Source organism: Dermacentor andersoni, chromosome 1 (assembly GCF_023375885.2).
Source record: "Dermacentor andersoni chromosome 1, qqDerAnde1_hic_scaffold, whole genome shotgun sequence".
Lineage (NCBI taxonomy): Eukaryota > Metazoa > Arthropoda > Arachnida > Ixodida > Ixodidae > Dermacentor > Dermacentor andersoni.
In genome coordinates this window covers 407396792-407420039 of record NC_092814.1, presented here as the reverse complement: position 1 = coordinate 407420039, position 23248 = coordinate 407396792, and the positions used below count along the sequence as shown (strand labels likewise).

Sequence of the window (23248 nt, the reverse complement as noted above, 5' to 3'; positions counted from 1 at the left end):
TTCTGTGTCTGCTCTTATAGACACTGGGGCGTATTTGTCGGTAATGAGCGCTGACCTTCGTAACCGGCTGAAGAAAATAATCACGCCCGCCACGACGCCTGTTGTCCGTGTCGCCGATGGCGGAACAGCCCCCGTAATTGGTATGTGTGCCGCCCGTGTCTCCTTCGCCTATCACTCCACAATCGTGCTATTCACAGTCATCGCCCACTGTCCCCACGACATCATCCTCGGCTTGGACTTCCTCTCCGCACATCCTGCTCTCATCGACTGTTCCGCCAGTACTCTCCACCTTGACTTGCCTGTTCTGGATCCCGCTGAACCACACCCCAGTCGCCTCAGTTCCGTCGACTTCGTTCGCTTGCCACCTTCGGCACTGACTTACGTTTACTTAGTGTCATCCCCACAAGTGCCAGACGGTCACTACATCGCGGCTCCTATGCAAGACGTCCTACTTAGCCACCGGATCACAGTACCTCATACCGTTTTATCTATTACGGCGAATTGCGTCTGCCTGCCAGTGGTCAATTTTCGCTTGATGACACAAGTCCTGCCACGCGGGATGTCTCTGGCCCAGCTTTGCTCATTCGAGGATCTCTCAATAGTATCTATTGCAGTAGACGATAATTCAGCCGATCCTCCTCTACCATCGCAGTCGGCAACTTGTACTATCGCCGACTTGCAGAAAATGATTGCGCCCGACATGCCGTCCGAGCACGCTCGTGAGCTCTACTGCGTTCTGTTTTCCTAACACGATATTTTTTACTGTAACGATCGTCCTTAGGCCCAAACTACAGCTGTTAAACAAAGCATTAATACCGGGGATGCCCCTCCTATTCATCGCCGCCCCTATCGAGTGTCACTGGCTGAGCGTCAAGTTATTCACGAAGAAGTTCGTAAAATGCTTGCCAAGAACATCATAGAACCGTCATGTAGTCCATGGGCATCACCTGTTGTACTGGTAAAAAAGAAGGATGGCTCATGGTGCTTTTGCGTTGATTATCGGCATCTTAACAGGGTTACCAAGAAGGACGTGTATCCCCTACCTCGGATTGATGATGCCCTTGACTGCCTTCACGGTGCTCGCTACTTCTCATCTATTGACCTTCGCTCCGGCTACTGGCAGATTGCCGTGGACGATCTCGACCGCGAGAAGACTGCTTTTGTAACACCCGACGGTCTTTATCAATTCAAAGTGATGCCGTTCGGTCTATGTAACGCTCCTGCCACTTTTGAACGCATGATGGACTCCCTCCTTCACGGTTTCAAATGGTCCACTTGCCTGTGCTACTTGGACGACGTTATAGTATTCTCTCCAACGTTCGCTACGCACCTTGAGCGCCTCTCAGCAGTCCTGGACGTTTTTCGTCGAGCCGGTCTGCAACTGAACGCATCGAAGTGCCAATTCGGCCGTCGCCAGATTACTGTCCTTGGGCATCTCGTTGACGCGAACGGAGTGCAACCGGACCCAGGCAAGATCCATGCTGTTACGCACTTCCCTGTTCCGAAGTGTGTCAAGGATGTGCGCAGCTTCGTCGGCCTTTGTTCGTACTTCCGCCTTTTCGTGAAAAATTTCGCCGCCATAGCACGACCACTAACCGAGCTTTTGAAAAAAGACTCCCCTTTCCAGTGGGGCGATAACGAGGCCTCTCCATTCTTGCATCTAATCGACCTGCTCGCAACGTCTCCCGTTCTGGCCCATTTCGATCCTTCTGCGCCTACCGAAGTCCGTACTGATGCCAGCGGTCACGGAATTGGCGCAGTCCTGGCACAACGCCAGCGCGGCAACGACCGTGTTATCGCTTACGCCAGCAGGCTCCTGTCACCCTCCGAGTGCAACTATTCCATCACTGAGCGTGAGTGTCTGGCCCTTGTTTGGGCGGTTGCGAAGTTCCGCCCATACTTATATGGCCGACCCTTTTCCGTTGTCACAGACCATCACGCGGTTTGCTGGTTATGCTCCCTGAAAGATCCGACAGGAAGACTTGGTCGCTGGATTTACGCCTCCAAGAATATTCGTATACTGTCACCTACAAATCTGGCCGACTACACAAAGATGCTGACTGCCCGTCTCGTTACCCGGTAGACGAGCCTGACGATGCCGACAGTAGTACCGCCAACGGAATTTTCTCTGTGTCTGCCTTCGCTAACATCGCCGATGAGCAGAACCGAGACCTATTGCTGCGAGTACTCATCGAGCGTCTGCGCTCTACACCTACCGACGCGTCCGTTCGCCAATATGTCCTCCAGGGCGGCATTCTGTACCGAAGGATCTTCCTCCCTGACGGATCTGATCTTCTTCTTGTCGTGCTAAAACATCTACGACAAACTGTGCTCTTTGAGATGCATGACGCACCCACTGTAGGACATCTTGGGGTAACCCGCACGTACGACCGCGTCCGCCGCCGCTTCTATTGGCCTGGTCTCGCTCGCTCCGTCCGACGCTATGTTCCTGCCTGTGATACCTGCCAGCGTCGGAAAACACCTCAGGTGCTACCTGCCGGTCATCTCCAGCCGATCACCGTCCCTGTGGAACCGTTCTTTCGTGTTGGATTAGACCTCCTCGGACCCTTTCCCACGTCATCCTCTCGGAACAAATGGGTAGCCGTCGCAACAGATTACGCCACCCGATACGCTATCACGCGGGCTCTCCCTACCAGTTGCGCCACTGACGTCGCGGACTTTCTCTTGCGTGACATTATCTTACTTCATGGCGCCCCGCGACAGCTGCTTACTGACCGTGGTCGTAACTTCCTCTCCAAAGTTATCGCCGACATTGTGCGTTCCTGCTCCATTCAACACAAGCTGACTACCTCGTACCACCCTCAAACCAATGGCCTGACAGAGCGGTTAAACCGTACTCTTACCGATATGCTGGCCAAGTACGTTTCCAAGGACCACAACGACTGGGACATTGCCCTTCCTTACGTCACATTTGCTTATAATTCTTCCCGGCACGACACCGCCGGATTTTCTCCATTTTATCTACTCTACGGTCGCAAACCGACCTTGCCCCTTGACACGGCCCTTCCTCCTCCTGCGATCTCGACAAGCGAGTATGCGCGCGACGCCATCGCCCTCGCCGACCATGCACGCCAGCTTGCCCGTGCTCGACTGACCGACTCGCAAACCACTAAGCAGCATCAGTACAACGCCCGCCACCGTGACGTACAGTTTTCGCCTGGTGCGCTCGTGCTCCTGTGGTCGCCCTCTCGTCACGTCGGACTTTCAGAAAAGCTCCTTTCGCGATACACAGGACCCTACCGCGTTCTGCGCCAGGTGACACCTGTGACGTACGAAATTGCTCCTGTGAGCTCAACCTCGTCATCGACTCTGGCATCTAGTGATGTAGTGCACGTCAGTAGGCTCAAAGGCTACTACAATGCTTCCGACTCCAGCCTTTAGTCGCTCCGGGACGGCGCTTTTGCCGCCGGGGGTAGTGCTACGGAATAGTATTTCCAATGACGAAGAAGTGAGCAGTAAGAAGACGACGACGACGATTGGAAGCTAGTGCGGGCTGTTGCCTCTTGGCCAAGCGCGGCGTATTGCGTTGTAAATATAGTTGTATATAGTTTTTCATCTGTGTCTTCTTACGTAACAATATAAAACATTATTTATGGGCTCCAAACGCTACGTATTCGACGATACAACCGAAACTGTCGAAGAAAAATCATAGCTACCCGCTCCCCACCCCAAATCATTAAATGGTTCCGTTCCTGGTCACAAAGCTAATCTCTCTTTTTCGATTATTTTCCCAAACATTCGCAGCTTTCTTTCTAAACGCCACCACGTGTCAAGCCTTGTATCTTCATCCAGTAGCAATTTACTTATTCTAACTGAAACGTGGCTGACCTCTGACGTCACCGATGGCGAAGTTTTATCCGACTTGCCCAACTTTAATCTTTTTAGAAAGGATCGTCTCGGCACACGCGGCGGGGGCGTCCTCATAGCTGCCAACAAACAACTTTTGTGCTCTGTTATCAAAATATCCTCCGACCTTGAAATATTATGGTTAATCTGTCGTTCCGCACCACAGTCGGTGCTCTTAGGTGTTTGCTACAGGCCTCCTAGATATACTCCAGATTTTTCACGCAAACTTAATCATATCTTAACCAAACTTTCGACTAAATACCCTAATGCTCACGTCGTTCTCTTTGGAGACTTTAACTTTCCGAATATCGATTGGATGACCCTAACCTCGTCAGCACCCAATGCGAAAGAAGCTAACGCATTTCTTGACGTTTGCCTAAACTTTAATCTTACTCAGCTGATATCACAACCTACACGAGTCACTTCCGATACCGCCAATATTCTTGACATAATCTTAACAACGGATCCAGGGAGCCTGTCTTCTATAACATTTATAAAAGAAATAAGTGACCACAAAGTAATTCATGCTAATTTTGCCTTTGTTCCCGAAATACGTCAAGCTTGCGGGAAAACAATTCGACTATATGACAAGGGGAACTGTGGGGCCATCATTGGTGAACTTGATGCCTTTTTTCCATCGTTTCAAGACGGTTTTTGGGAACGACCTATTAACGAAAACTGGTCACTCTTCAAAAACAAAATGAACCGATTAGCTGATGACTTCATCCCTAAGGTAACTTTCCGTCCCACCCGCCAAAAACCTTGGTTTACTAAGTCATTAAAATCGCTTGAAAACAAGAAGAAACGTCTTTTTCGTGTCGCCAAGACTAGAAACAGTGTTTGCGCATGGGACAAATACAACATTGCAGAAAAAGCATACTTAACAGAAGTGCGCAACGCTAAATACTCATTCTTTCACACTGAGCTACCAAAAATCCTTGCTGATTCACCCAAACGTTTCTGGCAAATTCTAAACCCACATGACACCCCTCCTGTTATCCTTACTAATCAATCTGGTCAAGAAGCAAGTTGTTCAGAAAGTGCCAATATATTTACTGTAGCCTTTTCGTCTGTCTTTACGAATGAACCTAACCCTACTGAAACAGAACTGTTTTCCGTTAATTTACCTGAAATGCCACCCATAAGCATTAGTTTCTCTGGTATCCTGTCCTTAATTGAAAAAATGAAGTTGTCATCTTCTACTGGTACGGACGAAATAAATTCCAAGCTCTTAAAAAACACTAAGCACATATCTGCCGAATTTTTACTGTTACTGTTTTCCCAGTCACTCTCCTCAGGAATTCTCCCCTACAACTGGAAGTGTGGGAAGGTCATTCCGGTACACAAAGCAGGCAACAGAGACTGTCCGTTAAATTACCGCCCCACATCTCTAACCAGTGTGTGCTGCAAACTCATGGAACATATCATATACTCTCAGATCATGCAGTTCCTTGATTTTAACAGCTTTTTTAATCCCTCTCAACACGGACTTCGAAAAGGCCTCTCATGCGAATCCCAACTAGCCCTTTTTCTTCGAGGCCTGAATGCTAACCTCGACACTAACCTACAAACAGATGCTATTTTTCTTGACTTCACCAAGGCTTTTGATAAAGTACCACACAAGCGTCTACTAATGAAGTTCTCTCAACTAAATCTGCCACACGACGTTCTAAACTGGATCGCCCAATTTCTGACTAACCGCTCTCAGTTTGTTTCCCTTAACAATGTCAAGTCTGACTCGCTCCCTGTAACGTCCGGCGTGCCGCAGGGATCTGTCCTTGGCCCACTTTTATTTCTAATATATATCAACGACTTGCCTAATAATTTATCATGTAACATCCGCATGTTCGCTGACGACTGTGCTATCTACCGCAAAATAACTGACATATCTGACCAAACAGCCCTACAGAATGATCTTAATAAAGTGTTCGACTGGTGTAACCGCTGGCTAATGACCCTTAATCCTAACAAATGTAAATTAGTTTCCTTCCACCGCCGCAAAAACCCGCTCCAATTTCCCTATGAAATCGCTAACATACCAGTTGAAACAAGTGAATCCTATAAATACCTTGGTGTAACACTAACCCCTGATCTTTCCTGGCGCACCGATGTCACGAATATCATTTCATCGGCTAACCGATCATTAGGATTTCTAAAACGTCATCTGCGTCACTCACCCTACCACGTAAGACTTTTGGCTTACCAATCGCTAATTCGACCCAAACTTGAGTACGCATCACCAATCTGGAGCCCTCACCAAGTTTATTTAACGCTATCGAAGCAGTGCAGAATCGTGCTGCTCGCTTCATTCATTCTTCTTATTCATATGATATCAGCGTGTCACCCCTTAAAAATGACTCTGGTCTGCCCACTCTTTCGTCTCGCCGCAGGATCGCCACACTATCACTTTACCACAAGTTTTATCACAGTTCTTTCAGCCATCCACCTTACATTGCTCCCGCCGCTCGCACATCCCCCCGCACGGGCCATCCACTTCAAGTCGCCCGACCCCGTTCTGGCACCACTACTTTTTCTGCAACATTTTTTTTGCCGCGCAGCTTCAGAATGGAATGGACTTCCCCACGACATTGTTTCAATCACCTGTCCATCACGTTTTATTCAAAGTGTATCCATATACCTGTCTTGTTAAAAACCTGTGGCATTTGTAGTATCTCTGTACAACCCACCCCTTATGTAACACCCCCTTGTGGGGTCTTTAAGGAAATAAAGTGAAGCGAAGTGAAGTATAATCACTATTGTCACATTCTAGTGATGATTGAGAACACAGTAGAAAAACTGTGAATGACAAAACTAGAGACTTTTAGCCTGTCCGCTATACAACAATAGAACACGAATAGAACAACGAATAGAACCATCAATAACATTCAAGAAACTTCTGATAAATGCAGGCGTGTCCTGCACTGAGCAGTAGTGTTTAACACTTGTTAGCTGATGAAAATCGGTCATTGTGCTCACCTATCACTGCTTTCAGCATGTTTCAAGCGTACAACTACACAAAATGTTCCACGGCATTTTCTGCGTTACCACTGTATAACTGAACACTCCGACTGATAAGCTTTCTACTGCACTAAGAAAAGCCATAAAAACTCGTCAGTCCCTTTAAGTGCAGTGTTGAATTTTTCACAATCTAATACGATATTTGCATTACCTCATCTATTATTGTGCCAGATCTCACATATTTGGATTCATTATCTAGCTTAGCTTCCCCTGAAACAAGCACGGCCAACCACACCTTAGCTTCATGTCACAACATAGAACAATTTGCTACAGCTGTTTAATATTTGGTTAGATTAGGTTAGGCTAAAAACTTAGAAAATTTTTCCAGAGAAAATTATTATTTTGGTGCTCGTTAAACTGCAGCAGTAGGGTAAATAAAGCTGCCTGCTGGCCAAAGTGTCTGTCGCCTGTCTCCAATGCAAATAATAAACAGCAAATGCTGTAGCTGCTGTTGAGGCAAAACCTCGGCACATTTTCGCATGCTGCCCATACTTTTTCCTTCTTCAAGATCTTCAATGAAGTATGGATGGTGGCCCCTGCTACATTGTCTTCCACTAAGCAAGGGCGTTGCCACATGCTGCCGAAGAGAATCTCTGCTGAAAGACATAAAAATAGATTTCACAGATGGTTTTTGCTCTACATGTTCCAATCACTTGCGCCCTTTGTCGCTGTTCAACACCCCTGCAGTGCTCATAAAGACCACCCTTTCTTGCACCTCAATCTTTTGTCGCGCCATTTGCACCAGGATGTACATAATTAGGCCATTAAAGATGAAGGCCGCCAGTGGCAAGTTTTGTTGGAAGTATCAGCAGACCACGTTCCCAGCCACAATGAAGAAAAAAAAAACGAAGAGGTGGTGAATGGCCAGACATGACTAGCAGGATGCATAATGCACTGTACAGGCCGCACCCAATCCATCACACTAAAAATAGTAGAAAAAAAATAAAAGAAAACAGCAACGACAACAAGGGGAGTTATGGATACCTTTAAAGCAGAGGAAACATACTTGCGACTTTCTTCCCATTATAATGGTTAAATATAACTAGCCAGGCAGACGGCAGCTAAGCACTTCGACCTGTCTGGTCTAATTAAATGAAGGACGTCTGCTGCCGAAACTGGGATCTGTCACACCGAATGTTTATCAGGGGTTAAATTATGGACAGCAAGCTGTGCAACTTTAAATGAAGATGGCAAAAATAAGGGAAGGGGAGTTTACATAGGTTGGACTTGCTCAACAAGGAGGAGAGAAAGAAGTTGCATACTACAATAGCAGCCTTTATACCGTCACCACTGCTACTGCTTGCTCTCACACTCTCTCCTTCGTCTCGCCTGTCCATCAGCCATACCACTAAAACAAGGATAGCCTACACCAACCTTGCTCCCCTTATTTTAAAGGAACACTAAAGGTAAATACAAAGTCGACATGGACTGTTAAAATAAGATTCCAGAAACCTTGCAGCACTTGTTTTGTGCCACGAAAAGTCTTATTTTACGAAAAAATCACGTCTGAAGGGTTCGCATACCTTTAGTCCATATTATCGCAAACAAAGCTTTAGTAATCGAGAAATTAAGGTAAGTGCAGGACACGACTCCCTGGGAGCAAGCTGCTCCCAGGGGAGTCATAATGCTCAAAGCTGCATGCTGACCTTTACGCCAGGCACCTGCTGGTACAAGACTTTACCCATCGTGGTGGCATTGTGGCTTTGGCATTGTGCTGCTAAGCTCGAGGGCACGGGATCACATCCTGGCCGCTGTGGCCACATTTCAATGGGGCGAAATGCCAAAACACCTGTGTACCATGCATTAGGTGTACATTAAAAAGCCCCAAATCGTTGAACCCAGAGTCCCCCGCTACAGCGTGCCTCATAATCAAACCGTTCTTTTGGCCCGTAAAAACTCTGGAATTATTATTAGGCCATCTCTCCCTTCATCTTTAATGTCGCTAGGTTGGCCGCCTGCCCTGCCACAACAGGGCCTACCACATCAGTGAAAGGATGCTTGAGACCAGCCTCATCGGGAGCACCGACAACATGTCACTGATGATTTGAAGGCGATTGGCTGCATGCAGAACTACCGCAGTAACACCTCCTTGCTGATAAGAAAGCAGCTTGCTTTCACATGAAAGTGACAGTGTAGGATGGACTGTATGCTAGACCAGTTTATTTTCCTCACTTCTTCACGAAAACAGCAGTTTTGGGACGTTTTATGCCAGTTGCACTTTGGACTAAATTGATCACATTTGTAAAACCTGTGACTGTACGTAACACTAATTAATGCATGCAAATTAAGCACAAGGACAATGCTAGTGAAATTGCTAAACACATGTCACCCATGATGCCTCTGACAAGGATCTATCTCTGCTATTCCTATTGCCACAACTAAATCTTGACAGCAGCGCTGGCAGCGCACTAGAGTTTCACATGGTTATGGTGGCAGCTTTGCTGTTCTATTAATGGCACAAACAGGAAGGACAGCTTAACAAAACAAAGAGAAGAAAAAGCTCTGCCTGCTCACTTCTCCAATCCGAGTTGGGATCAGACACCAAGGTGTAGTAAATGGGTCCAATAATCTCGTTCATACCCTGCACGTGAGAGATGACAGAAAAAGAATGAAGTGCACTCTTCATTTCCAGTGATTCAGCCTTTGTTGGTTGAACACTAGTCTGACATTCACTTTTCTACTGCCTAGCAAGAAAAGTGACAGGCTCCCCCAACTTGCGCAGAGAGTAATCCAAAGGGTCACTGATAATTATAGTAAACAAATCAATCCAGGCTGTTACATGACCCTTCTAGAAACCTTGCTATGTTTATGTCAAGGGACGACTCAGTTGCTGAAAGAAAAGGCAGCATTAGGGGCTGCACAATCTCTCCACAGAGCAAATCACCCACGATGGCTGTTCCAATGCAACTTCTTTAATGACCTCAAAGCCAGGCACTAAGCCAGTGGCCCATGAGGAGGAGGTGCCACACTTCTCCAAAAAGCACTAAATAATAATGTGATGAAGGAGTAGCAGCAGTAAAACTCTTCGTAAGAAAATGACATGAGACTAGCCAAACCACATTCTCTTTCACATTGAAATGCAATATACTAATTACCTTTTTATTAATTACTGAGATTGACCACATTTTAACAATTACGAATGGGGCGCGTTCTGTCATGGAAGCTGGCACTACCACATTTTCACAGTGGCTGTAGTATTAATGTATTTGTGTCATTTTCTCACTTATGAAGACTTTGTTCTCATTCACTTTAGACACCCTTGGAGCAGTAACTTATCACTTTACTGTATTATTTGGCTTTTGTGTCCCTTTAATGTCTCCCAGTGTTGTATTCGAACCTCTTACTCCACATATTACAGACACACATAACTGGTGTAGCCAAACAAGTCAGTTATTGACAGAGCACTAAGGTGACCGCGCAGGCTGTTTGACTGAGCTGCTCCGTAGGCTGTGGGTAGCGTAAGACACGATGAAAAAGGAACAAACACAAGCACTGACACTTAACTATCAACAAAGGGCTCAAATTTAATACCTGCTACTACTGTGAGGCTAGATTCTTTCTTAGTCACAACCATGTGAAGCTAGTAGACAAAATGAAGCCAGGGAAAGCACAGGGAAAATTATCTGTTCATGCTTTTTTTGTAATATTTAAGTGTATAAATAATAAGAAACAGGGATATGAATGCGGATGCGAAGACAACTTGCCACAAGTGGGAGCCAAACCTGCATCATCTGCAGTGCTTTAGATTAAGCAGAGCACTGCATGTGTAATGCAGATGATAGCTGCCAGTAGGATGGCAGCTGCTGCGACGGCCATCCTCCTGAAAAGGTTCTTGGATTAATGGTCATGGTAAAATTTAATGGCAAAGCACTGAATGCATAATGCGGACAACATGGGCTTGGCTCCCACCTGCGGCAAGTTACCTTTGCATCCATTTTCATTGCATATTTCTTACCATGCGTACATAAAAAAAAAACAGTCAATCCCCTATGCTCTCTCTATGACTTGCTTTCCTGATGCTGTCTTCTGGGAGCACACACCCAGTAGCCAAATTTAAATTGTTCCAACCAATAATAAAGCGTGGGAGCGTTGTAGTAAGTGGTTTATTCACCGTAAAACGCACACAAAAGTTGACGGTGCATTGGTTGCTCACTGATGTATCCTATATATTGTTAAAACCGGTATATACAGTCAAACCTCAGTACAGTAGACTTCCATTATTTTGACTTCGGTTAATTAGATTTTTTGGTTAAGTAGCCAAAGGGAGGGTGGGGGGAGCGGCTTATGGGGCTTCAACCGAAATTTTTTCATGCTGTCATGCACCACTGACCAAAACAACCCCGGTGCTAGAAATCATTCTGGATTTTGTCTAAAATGTTTTATTTTCACGCACGAAAAGACATTTTGGCACGAACATTGCGAACTCGGGCTGGATTTCGTAGCAACATCCATGCACCAGGGGTCACATAACACAAGAAGCCCCATCCAAGCACAATGTTTCAAGGGCGTTTTGATGGTGAGTGGGTTCGTAGCAACAGCTCGTGGAGGCCTCGGAATCTATGGAGCACATGGATTTCAATTCCGAAACTTTATGGGTATAAGGTTTTATAAACTTTTGATGCGAAAGGTTCACTGACATTTCCAATGTCGTGCTTTAGATTTTCAATTCCAGAACTTTGTGGGTTTAATGCTCACATAAACTTTAGTCGCCAAAGGTGCATTGACTTCTCTGAAGTTGTACATCAGACCAGACAAGCCAAATCAACACACTATCAGACAACTTGACAAAGCACGCAGCGAGGTCTGATGAGACGAAGTGTTGTGGTGGTTCATTCGTGCCGCCATGTCACAGAAAAGAATATGAAAATTTTTTTCACCTGAGCCAAAGCATCCATGTCAAGACACTAAAGCTAGCAAAGGTAACTACGTTTTATTTATTTTTCTACTTTGACTTTTATTTGCGAGGACACATTGAGCATCTTATATTTTCTTGTTCTTGCTACCCACGAGTAGCCAGAGCCAGCCAGAGTGCATGCGTTTTTCTCGTGTTGCCCCAACCACCGCGCAGCGCACTTCAGTGCGCGTTCGTTTTTCTCTGGCGGAGTGGATTTTCGCCTGGCAATGTTTTGGACGCTTTCTGGCTAGCAGACGAGAAAAAGAAACAATGGTTGCTTGCTGCCATCACTGCGGGGACTTGACGGATTGCAAAGCATTCGTTTGAGTGCAACCTCTCCAGAAAGTCCTGTCTCGCCAGTGTAGGATACCGAGCCGTATGCGTATGGTTCTCTGTGGACCAAGCCTCTCAGGTTTTCTTTGATATTCCTTCGGCAGCCACATTAAGTGCCCAAAGTAAGCATTCGATTGTGGCGAACATGCTTTTCTTTGAGTTTCTTTCATTTCGGTGCCCCCGCTCCACAAAAGAAAAAAAGACATTGTTGTGTCGCAGCAAATTGTCACATGGTGAAAGTTCGATTTTGTTACTTCTTCTTTTGCAGAAAATAATGGGTCACGGGATGCTTCAGTTGCCAGATGCTCTTATTATAGTATTGCGACAGCAATTACGTGTACACTCTAGGCACATTCCTGCCGTCGCCTTCGCTCTCATGTTACATATAAAGTCGAAGGGCAATAAAATCGTGACCGCACGCGGCATGCTGTATGTGCGAGTGAAAGCGTAGGGGTAGGCAGGACACGGGTGAGCCGACAATGGTGGCTCAGTCTTGTGTGCACAAAGGAGAAAAGCGGGGAGAAAGTGCGCCGCCTTCCGTCGCATGCATCAGGGGGAATAGATGGAGAAGGGGGAGGGGGTGGCCAGGCCTTTGGATTCTGTGATGGCGCAACATGTTTATTTGCCTTGTTTAACGCATTATATACAGTCACTTTTTCTCAGATACGTACATTTGTCGGAGACGTATACGTATATTTAAATATCTTGTCGTGAGGTTTTGTGTATACATGCAGTGAACTTCGTTTCCAGTGACACTTTCTTGCCTTTAACAACCTGTATCTTCACATTTGTATATTCTATTGCATCTTTGCATTTCTATGTACGAGAGCGAGTCAAATGAAAATGAGCCAACCCACCCCGTGCAATAATGCCTCGGTTCATTATCTGCAAGGAATGTGCTTAGCACACAGACATTTCTCATTCACAAAAGTGACATGCAGGTGTGAGGATAAATGTTCCTTAATGCTCTCATACACTGGGTAAAACATGGTTGCGTGACCTAATGGATGCTCCAGAACTTGAGCAATGGGGTGTCGTGAGGTTTTTGACAGCTGAAGGTGTTTCCCAAAAAGAAATGAGTTGCCGTATGACTGCCGTGTACGTTGAACATTGCATTTCATAAGCCACTGTGAAGCGCTGGAGCAAATCGTTCGAAGAAGGACGTGAAAGTTGCAAAGATAATCCAAGACTGGGCCAAAGCCACCATGCGATCACCCCACAATTGCCAAGGTTGATGAGCTGATTAGACAAGAATGGGGGACAAGCATAGCTGAACTGGCAGAGTGTGTGAACATCAGTCACGGTTCAGTTTAAACCATAATTCATGGACATCTCGGTTATCGGCTCTTGTGTATGCAATGATGTTCAAGATTTTGAACCATTGCCAGAAGACGGAGAGGTTCGGAGCTGCCTTGACTCTTCTGATGCGGTATTACAATGCGGGTGACTACTTCTTGTCTGCAATTACGACCAGGGATGAATCATAGTGCCACTACTACGAGCCTGAAACACGATGGCAAAGCTTACAGCGGAAACATTCGAATTCATCACCTCCAAAGAAAGCAAAGGCCATCATTTCTGCCGGAAAGGTGTTGTTAACTTTTTTTTATATCGTGAGGGGCCATCACTGATCGAATTGGCTAAACCTGGGGAGACTATCAATCGTTTCCGATATTGTGAAATACTGGATCGGCTGCATGTTGCAATCAAGAACAAACAACATGGAAAATAGACGAAGGGGTCATCTTGCTCTACGACAATGCCTGTCCCCACGTCGCTGATGTGGTTAACACTAAACTGGCAAACTTTAAGTTGGAAGCGCAGCAACATCTACCATACAGCCTAGACCTGTCACCTTGGGACTTCCATACTTTGGGGCAATTGCAAAAACAGCTCAAGGGAACCAGATTCGTGTAGACAATGACATCAGAGCCGGTTACAGATTTTTTTGAAGCAGCAACCCAAGAAGCTTTATGAGACAGGAATCATGTGACTTGTTAGTCAGTGTACAAATGTCTAAGTGCTCATGGGGACTACTTTGAAATAAAGTAGCCCATTTGTCATATATTTGCATTGGCTCACTTTCATTTGACTCGCCATCGTATATTTTGAAGAACTCCTGCTTTTTATATGTGCTCTCTGTTGCGACTATAATTTTAGTGCAATTACTCACAACACACAACCGGTGACAACTGCTTTTGCGCAATACATTAGAAGAAGAGCGTCATTGAGATTGTTCCCTGGCCATTGCATATGAGCAAAAATGTAAACAAGGTTCTTGAATGACAAAGTTTCATTAAAGTATGTGTCTTCAACTTGTTCATTTCATGGCCTTTATATTTTTCATATCAGCACCATGCACTGCTTTGCTGGTTTCAAACTGATATAGTTATAAAGTTCGTGTTATATTTTCTTTACTTATTAAATAGACAGAAAACATAGAAGCATTGACATCAGTTATTTCAGGCACAACTTTTGAGACATACGAGTATATTCTTTTATAAAAGAAATACATATTTTACTTGTTTTGACAGTGCGCAGCATTCAAGATATCATTTGCACCATCTTTGGCAATGGCAATGCAGTTATTATTCATGTATTTGGTCCTTCGACAAATTCTATAAGGAGGAGGCCAAGCTGTCGCGAGCCTCCCCCTTGAACAAAATTTCTGGCTACACCACTGATCCTGACTGAAGGTACCAGCAAGTGCTCATACATTCCTTAGAAGCAAACTTTCGTTATTTTGAACCTGAAATTAGCCTTTACAGGATAATTCGAACTCAGCTGGTCATCAAGCACACGCAAGACCCAAATGGTGACAGCAGTGATGACACCAATAGCGGCGTACTTCAGGAAGAATTTAAAGCAAGAACGGAGGCTAACAATCAATTATAAGAATACGGTAAAACCTCGTTAATTTTGATTTTATGGGATTGACACAAATGTCCAAATTTACCGATTGTCAAATTACTGAGGGTATCAAGGAAACAAATAAATGCTTACTACACAAATCCACCTTTCTTGTACTGGATAAATCCATAACCCTTGTGTCTATTTTGCACAGTATCTGTGCAGAACCTACAATTCTCATCGATCAGAGCTCACTGGAGGGAGGATCTCGTGACTTCCTTTGCACAGGGGCTGTGGCACACCTTCATCCGAATAGACGTGTCCTTCACTACTGCATGCACATCCCAATTATTTTTTCGCCAGAGCACTGATTGGCAACAGATCGTTCTTCCATCGCCATTTACTCAGCTGGTTTGATGCTAGCGTGTGGGCCACAGTAGAATTGCTCTTCACCCTCACCAGCTTTCGGCACGTTTATGACATTGCACGCACATTGCACTAAGTTGAACCCACTTATAACGATACTGGTTTTAGCAATATATTGTTTTGTATGTGTTCTATGGTAAAATAAACTGCTTACTAGAATGCTCCCATGCTGCGTTTTCGGTTATAACAATAGACAATATGCACAACCTGCAAGTGCGCTTCTCCACACACCTTTGACGCAACCAAGATGGCAGACCTTGGGCTAGAGTCATAAATCAAGTATCAACATGCAGGTTAGTGACAACTTTTGCCACTACCTGTTCCCCACACCGTCCTAGGTTTCAACACGCATTTCTCAGCTTTAACAGTGCCACTATCAGGAATCCGCCCATTTTGATTAGGGAAAGTTAGCTCTAGGGGAAAGCCTGCTCACGGACTTTTGTATATTGTCTATTCAATCTGGCTACTCGTTCTGTGGAGCCAAAGAAAAACACAACATCCTGGGCGAAAAAAAAAAAAAAAAAAGAAACATAAGCCGCTTCGTCACACCAGCCTACATTCATTACCGTATTTACACGATTGTAAGTCGACTCGAATGTAAATCGACCCCCCCATATCGAGTGACAGGAAGAAAAAAGGAGAGTATACCCGAGGGCGCATTCGATAAGAAAACTTATGAGTAGCTGACATGGTCAATGGACTACTCGTCTTCACTAGTGCTGCCATCGTCATCATTGCTACGATCGCACAGCGCGTCGTCTTTCAGCGAAATTTCACATTTGGCAAATGACCGCACCACGACATTTTGTAGAACAGCAGCCCATGCCGTATGCACTCAACCACACACAGCCGTCAGGGAGGCTCTTTTGACAGGTCCGGTTGGCGTAATTTCGCGGTTTACTGCCGCCAGCCACTTGTACTCACGGCGGAGCAGGTCCTTAAAAGGCGAAGATCCGAGCTTGTTTCATGACCACGTCGCACTTCATTGGCAGGGACCAATCACGCATTTCAGCGACGTATGCCACGAGCTTAGCCTACAGCACCGGAAGGCGTCCAGACTTCGGCACGTGGGAATTTCCTCACTTGCCGTCAAAGGTGATAATCTCGCTTCGCTGCAGTCGCCACTCTCGCACCATCATCATCATCAGCCTGGCTATGCCCACTGCAGGGCAAAGGCCTCTCCCATACTTCTCCAACTAGCGCGGTCATGTACTAATTGTGGCCATGTTGTCCCTGCAAACTTCTTAATCTCATCCGCCCACCTAACTTTCTGCCGCCCTCTGCTACAGTTTCCTTCCCTTGGAATCCATTCCATACCCCTTAATGACCATCGCTTATCTTCCCTCCTCATTACGTGTCCTGCCCATGCCCATTTCCATTTCTTGATTTCAACTAAGGTATCATTAACTCGCATTTGTTCCCTCACCCAATCTGCTCTTTTCTTATCCCTTAACGTTACACCTATCATTCTTCTTTTCATAGCCCGTTGAGTCTTCCTCAATTTAAGTAGAACCCTTTTCGTAAGCCTCCAGGTTTCTGCCCCGTACGTGAGTACTGGTAAGACACAGCTGTTATATACTTTTCTCTTGAGGGATAATGGCAACCTGCTGTTCATGATCTGAGAATGCCTGCCAAACGCACCCCAGCCCATTTTTATTCTTCTGAATATTTCAGTCTCATGATCCGGATCCGCAGTCACTACCTGTCCTAAGTAGATGTATTCCCTTACCATTCCATTGCCTCGCTACCTGTCATACACTGCTGTTCTCTTCCGAGACTGTTACACATTACTTTAGTTTTCTGCAGATTAATTTTTAGACCCACCCTTCGGCTTTGCCTCTCCAGGTCAGTGAGCATGCATTGCAGTTGGTCCCCTGAGTTACTAAGCAAGGCAATATCATCAGCGAATCGCAAGTTACTAAGGTATTCTCCATTTACTCTTATCCCCAATTCTTCCCAATCCAGGTCTCTGAATACCTCCTGTAAACACGCTGTGAATAGCATTGGACAGATCGTATCTCCCTGCCTGATGCCTTTCTTTATTGGGATTTTGTTGCTTTCTTTATGGAGGACTACAGTGGCTGTGGAGCCGCTATAGATATCTTTCAATATTTTTACATACGGCTCGTCTACACCCCGATTCCGCAATGCCTCCATGACTGCTGAGGTTTCGACTAAATCTAAGGCTTTCTCGTAATCAATTAAAGCTATATATTAAGGTTGGTTATATTCTGCACATTTTTCTATCACCTGATTGATAGTGTGAATATGGTCTATTGTTGAGTAGCCTTTAAGGAATCCTGCCTGGTGCATTGGTTGACGGTAGTCTAAGGTGTTCCTGATTCTATTTGCAATTACCTTAGTAAATACTTTGTAGGCAACGGACAGTAAACTGATCGGTCTATAATTTTTCAAGTCTTTGGCGTCCCCTTTCTTATGGATTAGGATTATGTTAGCGTTTTTCCAAGATTCCGGTACGCTCGAAGTCATGAGGCGTTGCGTATACAGGGTGGCCAGTTTTTCTAGAACAATCTGCCCACCATCCTTGAACAAATCTGCTGTTACCTGATCCTCCCCAGCTGCCTTCCCCCTTTGCATAGCTCCCAAGGCTTTCTTTACTTCTTCCGGTGTTACTTGTGGGATTTCAAATTCATCTAGACTATTCTCTTTTCCATTATCGTCGTGGGTGCCACTGGTACTGTATAAATCTCTATAGAACTCCTCAGCCACTTGAACTATCTCATCCATATTAGTAATGACATTGCCGCCTTTGTCTCTTAACGCTACATCTGATTCTTGCCAATTCCTAGTTTCTTCTTCACTGCTTTTAGGCTTCCTCCGTTCCTGAGAACATGTTCAATTCTATCCATATTATACTTCCTTATGTCAGCTGTCTTACACTTGTTGATTAACTTCGAAAGTTCTGCCAGTTCTATTCCAGCTGTAGGGTTAGAGGCTTTCATACATTGGCATTTCTTGATCAGATCTTTCGTCTTCTGCGATAGCTTACTGCTATCCTGTCTAACGGAGTTACCACCGACTTCCATTGCACACTCCTTAATGATGCCCACAAGATTGTCGTTCATTGCTTCAACACTAACGTCCCCTTCCTGAGTTAAAGCCGAATACCTGTTCTGTAGCTTGATCTGGAATTCCTCTATTTTCCCTCTTATCACTAACTCATTGATCGACTTCTTATGTACCAGTTGCTTCCGTTCCCTCCTCAGGTCTAGGCTAATTCGAGTTCTTACCATCCTATGGCGCACCTTGCTGAGCACGTCCACATCTTGTATGATGCCAGGGTTAGTGCAGAGTATGAAGTCTATTTCATTTCTAGTCTTGTCGTTCGGGCTCCTCCACGTCCACTTTCGGCTATCTCGCTTGCAGAAGAAGGTATTCATTATCCACATATTGTTCTGTTCCGCAAACTCTAGTAATAACTCTCCCCTGCTATTCCTAGTGCCTATGCCATATTCCGCCACTGCCTTGTCTCCAGCCTGCTTCTTGCCTACCTTGGCATTGAAGTCGCCCATCAGTATACTGTATTTTGTTTTGACTTTACCCAACGCCGATTCCACGTCTTCATAGAAGCTTTCGACTTCCTGGTCATCATGACTGGATGTAGGGGCGTAGACCTGTACAACCTTCATTCTGTACCTCTCATTAAGTTTCACAACAAGACCTGCCACTCTCTCGTTAATGCTATAGAATTCCTGTATGTTACCAGCTATGTTCTTATTAATCAGGAATCCGACTCCTAGTTCTCGTCTCTCCGCTAAGCCCCGGTAGCAATGTAGATAACGTTCTAGCGTTAAACGTTGCCAGGTTCATATTCCAGTGGCGGCCTGTCCAGAGCCAGGGATTCTTAGCACCCTCTGCTGCGTCGCAGGTCTGACCGCCGCCGTGGTCAGTTGCTTCGCAGCTGCTGGGGACTGATGGCCGGGGTTTGATTGTTGTGTTCATATAGAGGGTTGTGGCCAAGTACTGCACCAGAGTGGCCAATCCTGCTCTGGTGAGGGAGTGCGTTACCGGTTCTGGTCACCAGGATCAGGCCACACTCCAGGCCTGTTTATGCAATTTTATCAACACGCAGATTTTTTTTTTTAATCTGGTAGAAAATTGCGCGGCACCGGGATTCGAACCACGGACCTCTTGCACGCGAGGCGGGTGTTCTACCTCTACGCCACCGCTGCAACTCCAAGGTTACTGTATATGAAATTTATATGAGAACAAGAGGGGAAAGAAATCAATGTGAGAAGCAATAGATGGCCTCATACCAACAAAAATTTGCTCTTTGTTAATGCAGTTATCTGAATTATTGTTTAAAACACAAAAAGAAAATATGCAATGCATCAGTTCTGCTGCTTACACTGTAATGGACAATGTGTGGAAGAAGGTCAACACAGTAACGGATAAGAGCAGACAACATCACAAGCAAGATTTTGTGGGCACAGCTTTAGCTCTATCAGTTGTGCAATTGACAACAACAAAAATTTATTTCACCAACACCTTCCTCCTAGAGACAGAAAAAAAAGGTCTTCTCTGAAGCAACTACCTATGCTTCACATAGTGACTTCACTGCCATCTATTAGGAAGAAACAAAGCATGCTTCAGGTATGAAGAAAAGCTCCATCAAACATTGAAGTGGCCCATAAAAAAAATCACAGCACGCAATGTAGTAAGGTAAATCATGCCAAAATGAACCCTGGGAACCACAGCTTGAAAAGACAGAGCATGCATGGTTTGGCACGTACTAGCTATTGATTTACGTATCTTTTAACACCAGTTTGAAAGCAGAGTTACAGTAGGCTGAAGTAGCATTGTTACACATGGTTTATATGTAACGCGCCAACAACAACCAATAGTTATAGAAGGGCAATTCCACCACCACCACCATCATCATCATCATCAGCCTGGTTACGCCCACTGCAGGGCAAAGGCCTCTCCCATACTTCAACAACTCTGGTCATGTACTAATTGTGGCCATGTCGTCCCTGCAAACTTCTTAATCTCATCCGCCCACCTAACTTTCTGCCGCCCCCTGCTACGCTTCCCTTCCCTTGGAATCCAGTCCGTAACTCTTACTGACCATCGGTTATCTTCCCTCCTCATTACATGTCCTGCCCATGCCCATTTCTTTTTCTTGATTTCAACTAAGATGTCATTAACTCGCGTTTGTTCCCTCACCCAATCTGCTCCTTTCTTATCCCTTAACGTTACAACCACCATTCTTCTTTCCATAGCTCGTTGCGTCGTCCTCAATTTAAGTAGAACCCTTTTCGTAAGCCTCCAGGTTTCTGCCCCATAGGCGAGTACTGTTAAGACACAGCTATTATACACTTTTCTCGAGGGATAATGGCAACCTGCTGTTTATTTTCTTTTCAACGAAAAGAGGGCGCCAAGACAAAAGGCAAGAGCCTGACAAGGTCCCTGTCACCCGTAAAACAGCTGGCATTGTGCACGAGCACTTCACAACAAATTCACAATGAATTTCTCAAGCATTGTAAAAGCATGAAGCAGTAAGTTAACATGCATAAAATTTGTACAAGAGAAGAATTGAATACACAACTTATCGTATGAGCGGTATAAAGATGCATAATTTTTTTTTTACAAACATAGAAATATCAGTCCTAAAACACAGAAACAATATCACACAGCTTACAACATGTGCGTTACAGAAAAAACATTTGAAAGGTAGTAAAATAAATACAAATAAATACAAAGCATGTTGACTAAATAAATATCTCATTCCGTTTGTTCCAATAGGTATTTTTTCACTGTAGATTTAAAACGTTTTTGTGGAAGGTAATATGCAGTTTCAAAGGGAAATTGATTTATTACCGTGGGAATTTGGTAGCTTAGTGTTTGCTTGCCACAATTGGTGCGTGTGATTGGAACGAGCTTGCGTTTCATCCGAAAAGCATAACGGCTGCTGGAATTATCTGGACAAGAAAAGAACAATCTATGATGATGGATGCACTTATGTAGACAGAAGTTGTATACTTCTTTTACTTTAAGGATGCCATGTTTCTGAAATAGCGGTGACGTAGGTAAATCTGAAGGTCTGCCATGAAACCCCTCAATAGCACGCATAGCGCGATTCTGAACTGAAATTAGTTTAGGGTAATTGCTGAACGTCGTAGTTCTCCAAAACAGTATGATAACCTTGAGTACAGAAGTGCATAATATACGGACATCTTTAACCAGGGGGGGAAACAAATGAGATATCTTATACAAACAGCCAACTGTTTTACTTAGATCAGACATTAATTTGGTGGTATGAAAATTCGAAGAAAGATTCTCATTGAACCAAACACCAAGAAATTTCTGGTTTGAAACACGCTTTAATTCAGTATGTTCGTCGAAAATTTTCAGATACTTTCTACTATATTAATAAGATGAAAAATTATGTAGTTAGTCTTTGATAAATTAAGGCTTAGCCTATGGGTCAATAACCAGTTATGTAGCTTTCTTAAATATGCATTTGCCGTGGTCTCCATTTGGGACAAGGAGTGGGATGAAAAAAATATATTCGTATCGTCAGTGTACATGACCAGATTAGGGGATTCGGATATTCTAGCAATATCATTTATGTATACTAAAAACAATAACGATCCTAATATAGATCCTTGAGGAACACCATGATGAATTGCCAATTTCTCCGAGGGTATGCCATTAACTTGAACATACTGCAACCTGTTATTTAAAAGTTCTTTAGCAAGTAAGATGCAATACCACGTATGCCATAACTGTTAAGCTTGGGTAGCAGGGTGTTGTGATGAACGCAATCGAATGCCTTTTGGAAACCTAAGAAAAGACCAAGAGTGTACTGTTTCATTTCAATATTCTTAATAATTTTTTTTTACTGTTAAAAGCGCCTGCTCTGTTGATTTGTTTTTCAGAAATCCATACTGCGAGGAAGTAATAACATTCAACTTATGGAAAAAATTCTCGAGACGAGTATTAATGACACCTTCAAAGACTTTTGATAAAACGGGTAGAACAGAAATGGGTCTATAATTTGATATGTCATTCTTTCGCCCACTTTTGTAAACTGGACATACACGTGCTATCTTCAGCTGATCTGGGTACACTTCGCTTTATAACATACGATTTGCGATTTAACACAAGACGCCACATATTAAAGAAGATACATGCTTCAAAGGTACTGCTAGTATACCATCATGCCCTGGTGAAACATGATTTTTTACCTTATGTATTAATGAAGCTATTTCATGAGTAGTAGTTGGCATAAGCGCAATAGAATTTTGTAAGGGAGTGATTCGATTAGAAAGTGCGTCTGGCACTGATGTGATCACCGACGTACATATAGAATCTGCTACATTAATGAAAAAATCATTGAAAGTGGTTGCGAGATTAGAGCCTGTAAGTTCACCATTGACTGTGATAATAGTAAGGGACGGGTCCGGATTACTTTATTAGTTAAAAAGGTAATTTCACGCCAAACTTTTCTACTGTCAGAATGTACTTTGGTAAACCGATCAATATAGTAAGTAGATTTAGCTATTTTAACATCCTGGTTAAGTTTACTTCTGTATTTTTTAAATTCAATGAGGGTGTTAGCATCATGGCTCTTGATAAACTTGTGATAAAAATGGTTTTTCGTTTTAATTCTTTTGTATAGGTCCTGCGTCATCCAAGGCTTTTTAAACTTTTTGCAAGTTTTAGTTTCGTTTAGTGGAAAGGCATTGTTGTAGTACCAAAGAAACTGTTTAATAAATGCATTATATGTTTTGTTTACGTCATTTGTATCGTACACATTATCCCAATGTGAACTTTCGACTAATGTTTTGAACATACTCATCGTGTTAGCATTAATTACTCTGTATAGCCGTGGGA

General features: G+C 44.3%; 1 protein-coding gene across 8 annotated transcripts in view; it reads right to left on the bottom strand.

Moving 5' to 3' along the window:
- LOC126518636 (TBC1 domain family member 13) overlaps positions 1-23248 on the bottom strand; it is a 130265-nt gene that overhangs the window by 42730 nt on the left and 64287 nt on the right. For all 8 annotated transcript variants that reach the window (XM_055064879.1, XM_055064881.1, XM_055064882.1 and 5 more), the window contains one exon: positions 9400-9466. In XM_055064879.1, coding sequence (XP_054920854.1) covers positions 9400-9466 — 67 coding nt within the window. The remainder of the gene's footprint in view (positions 1-9399; positions 9467-23248) is intronic.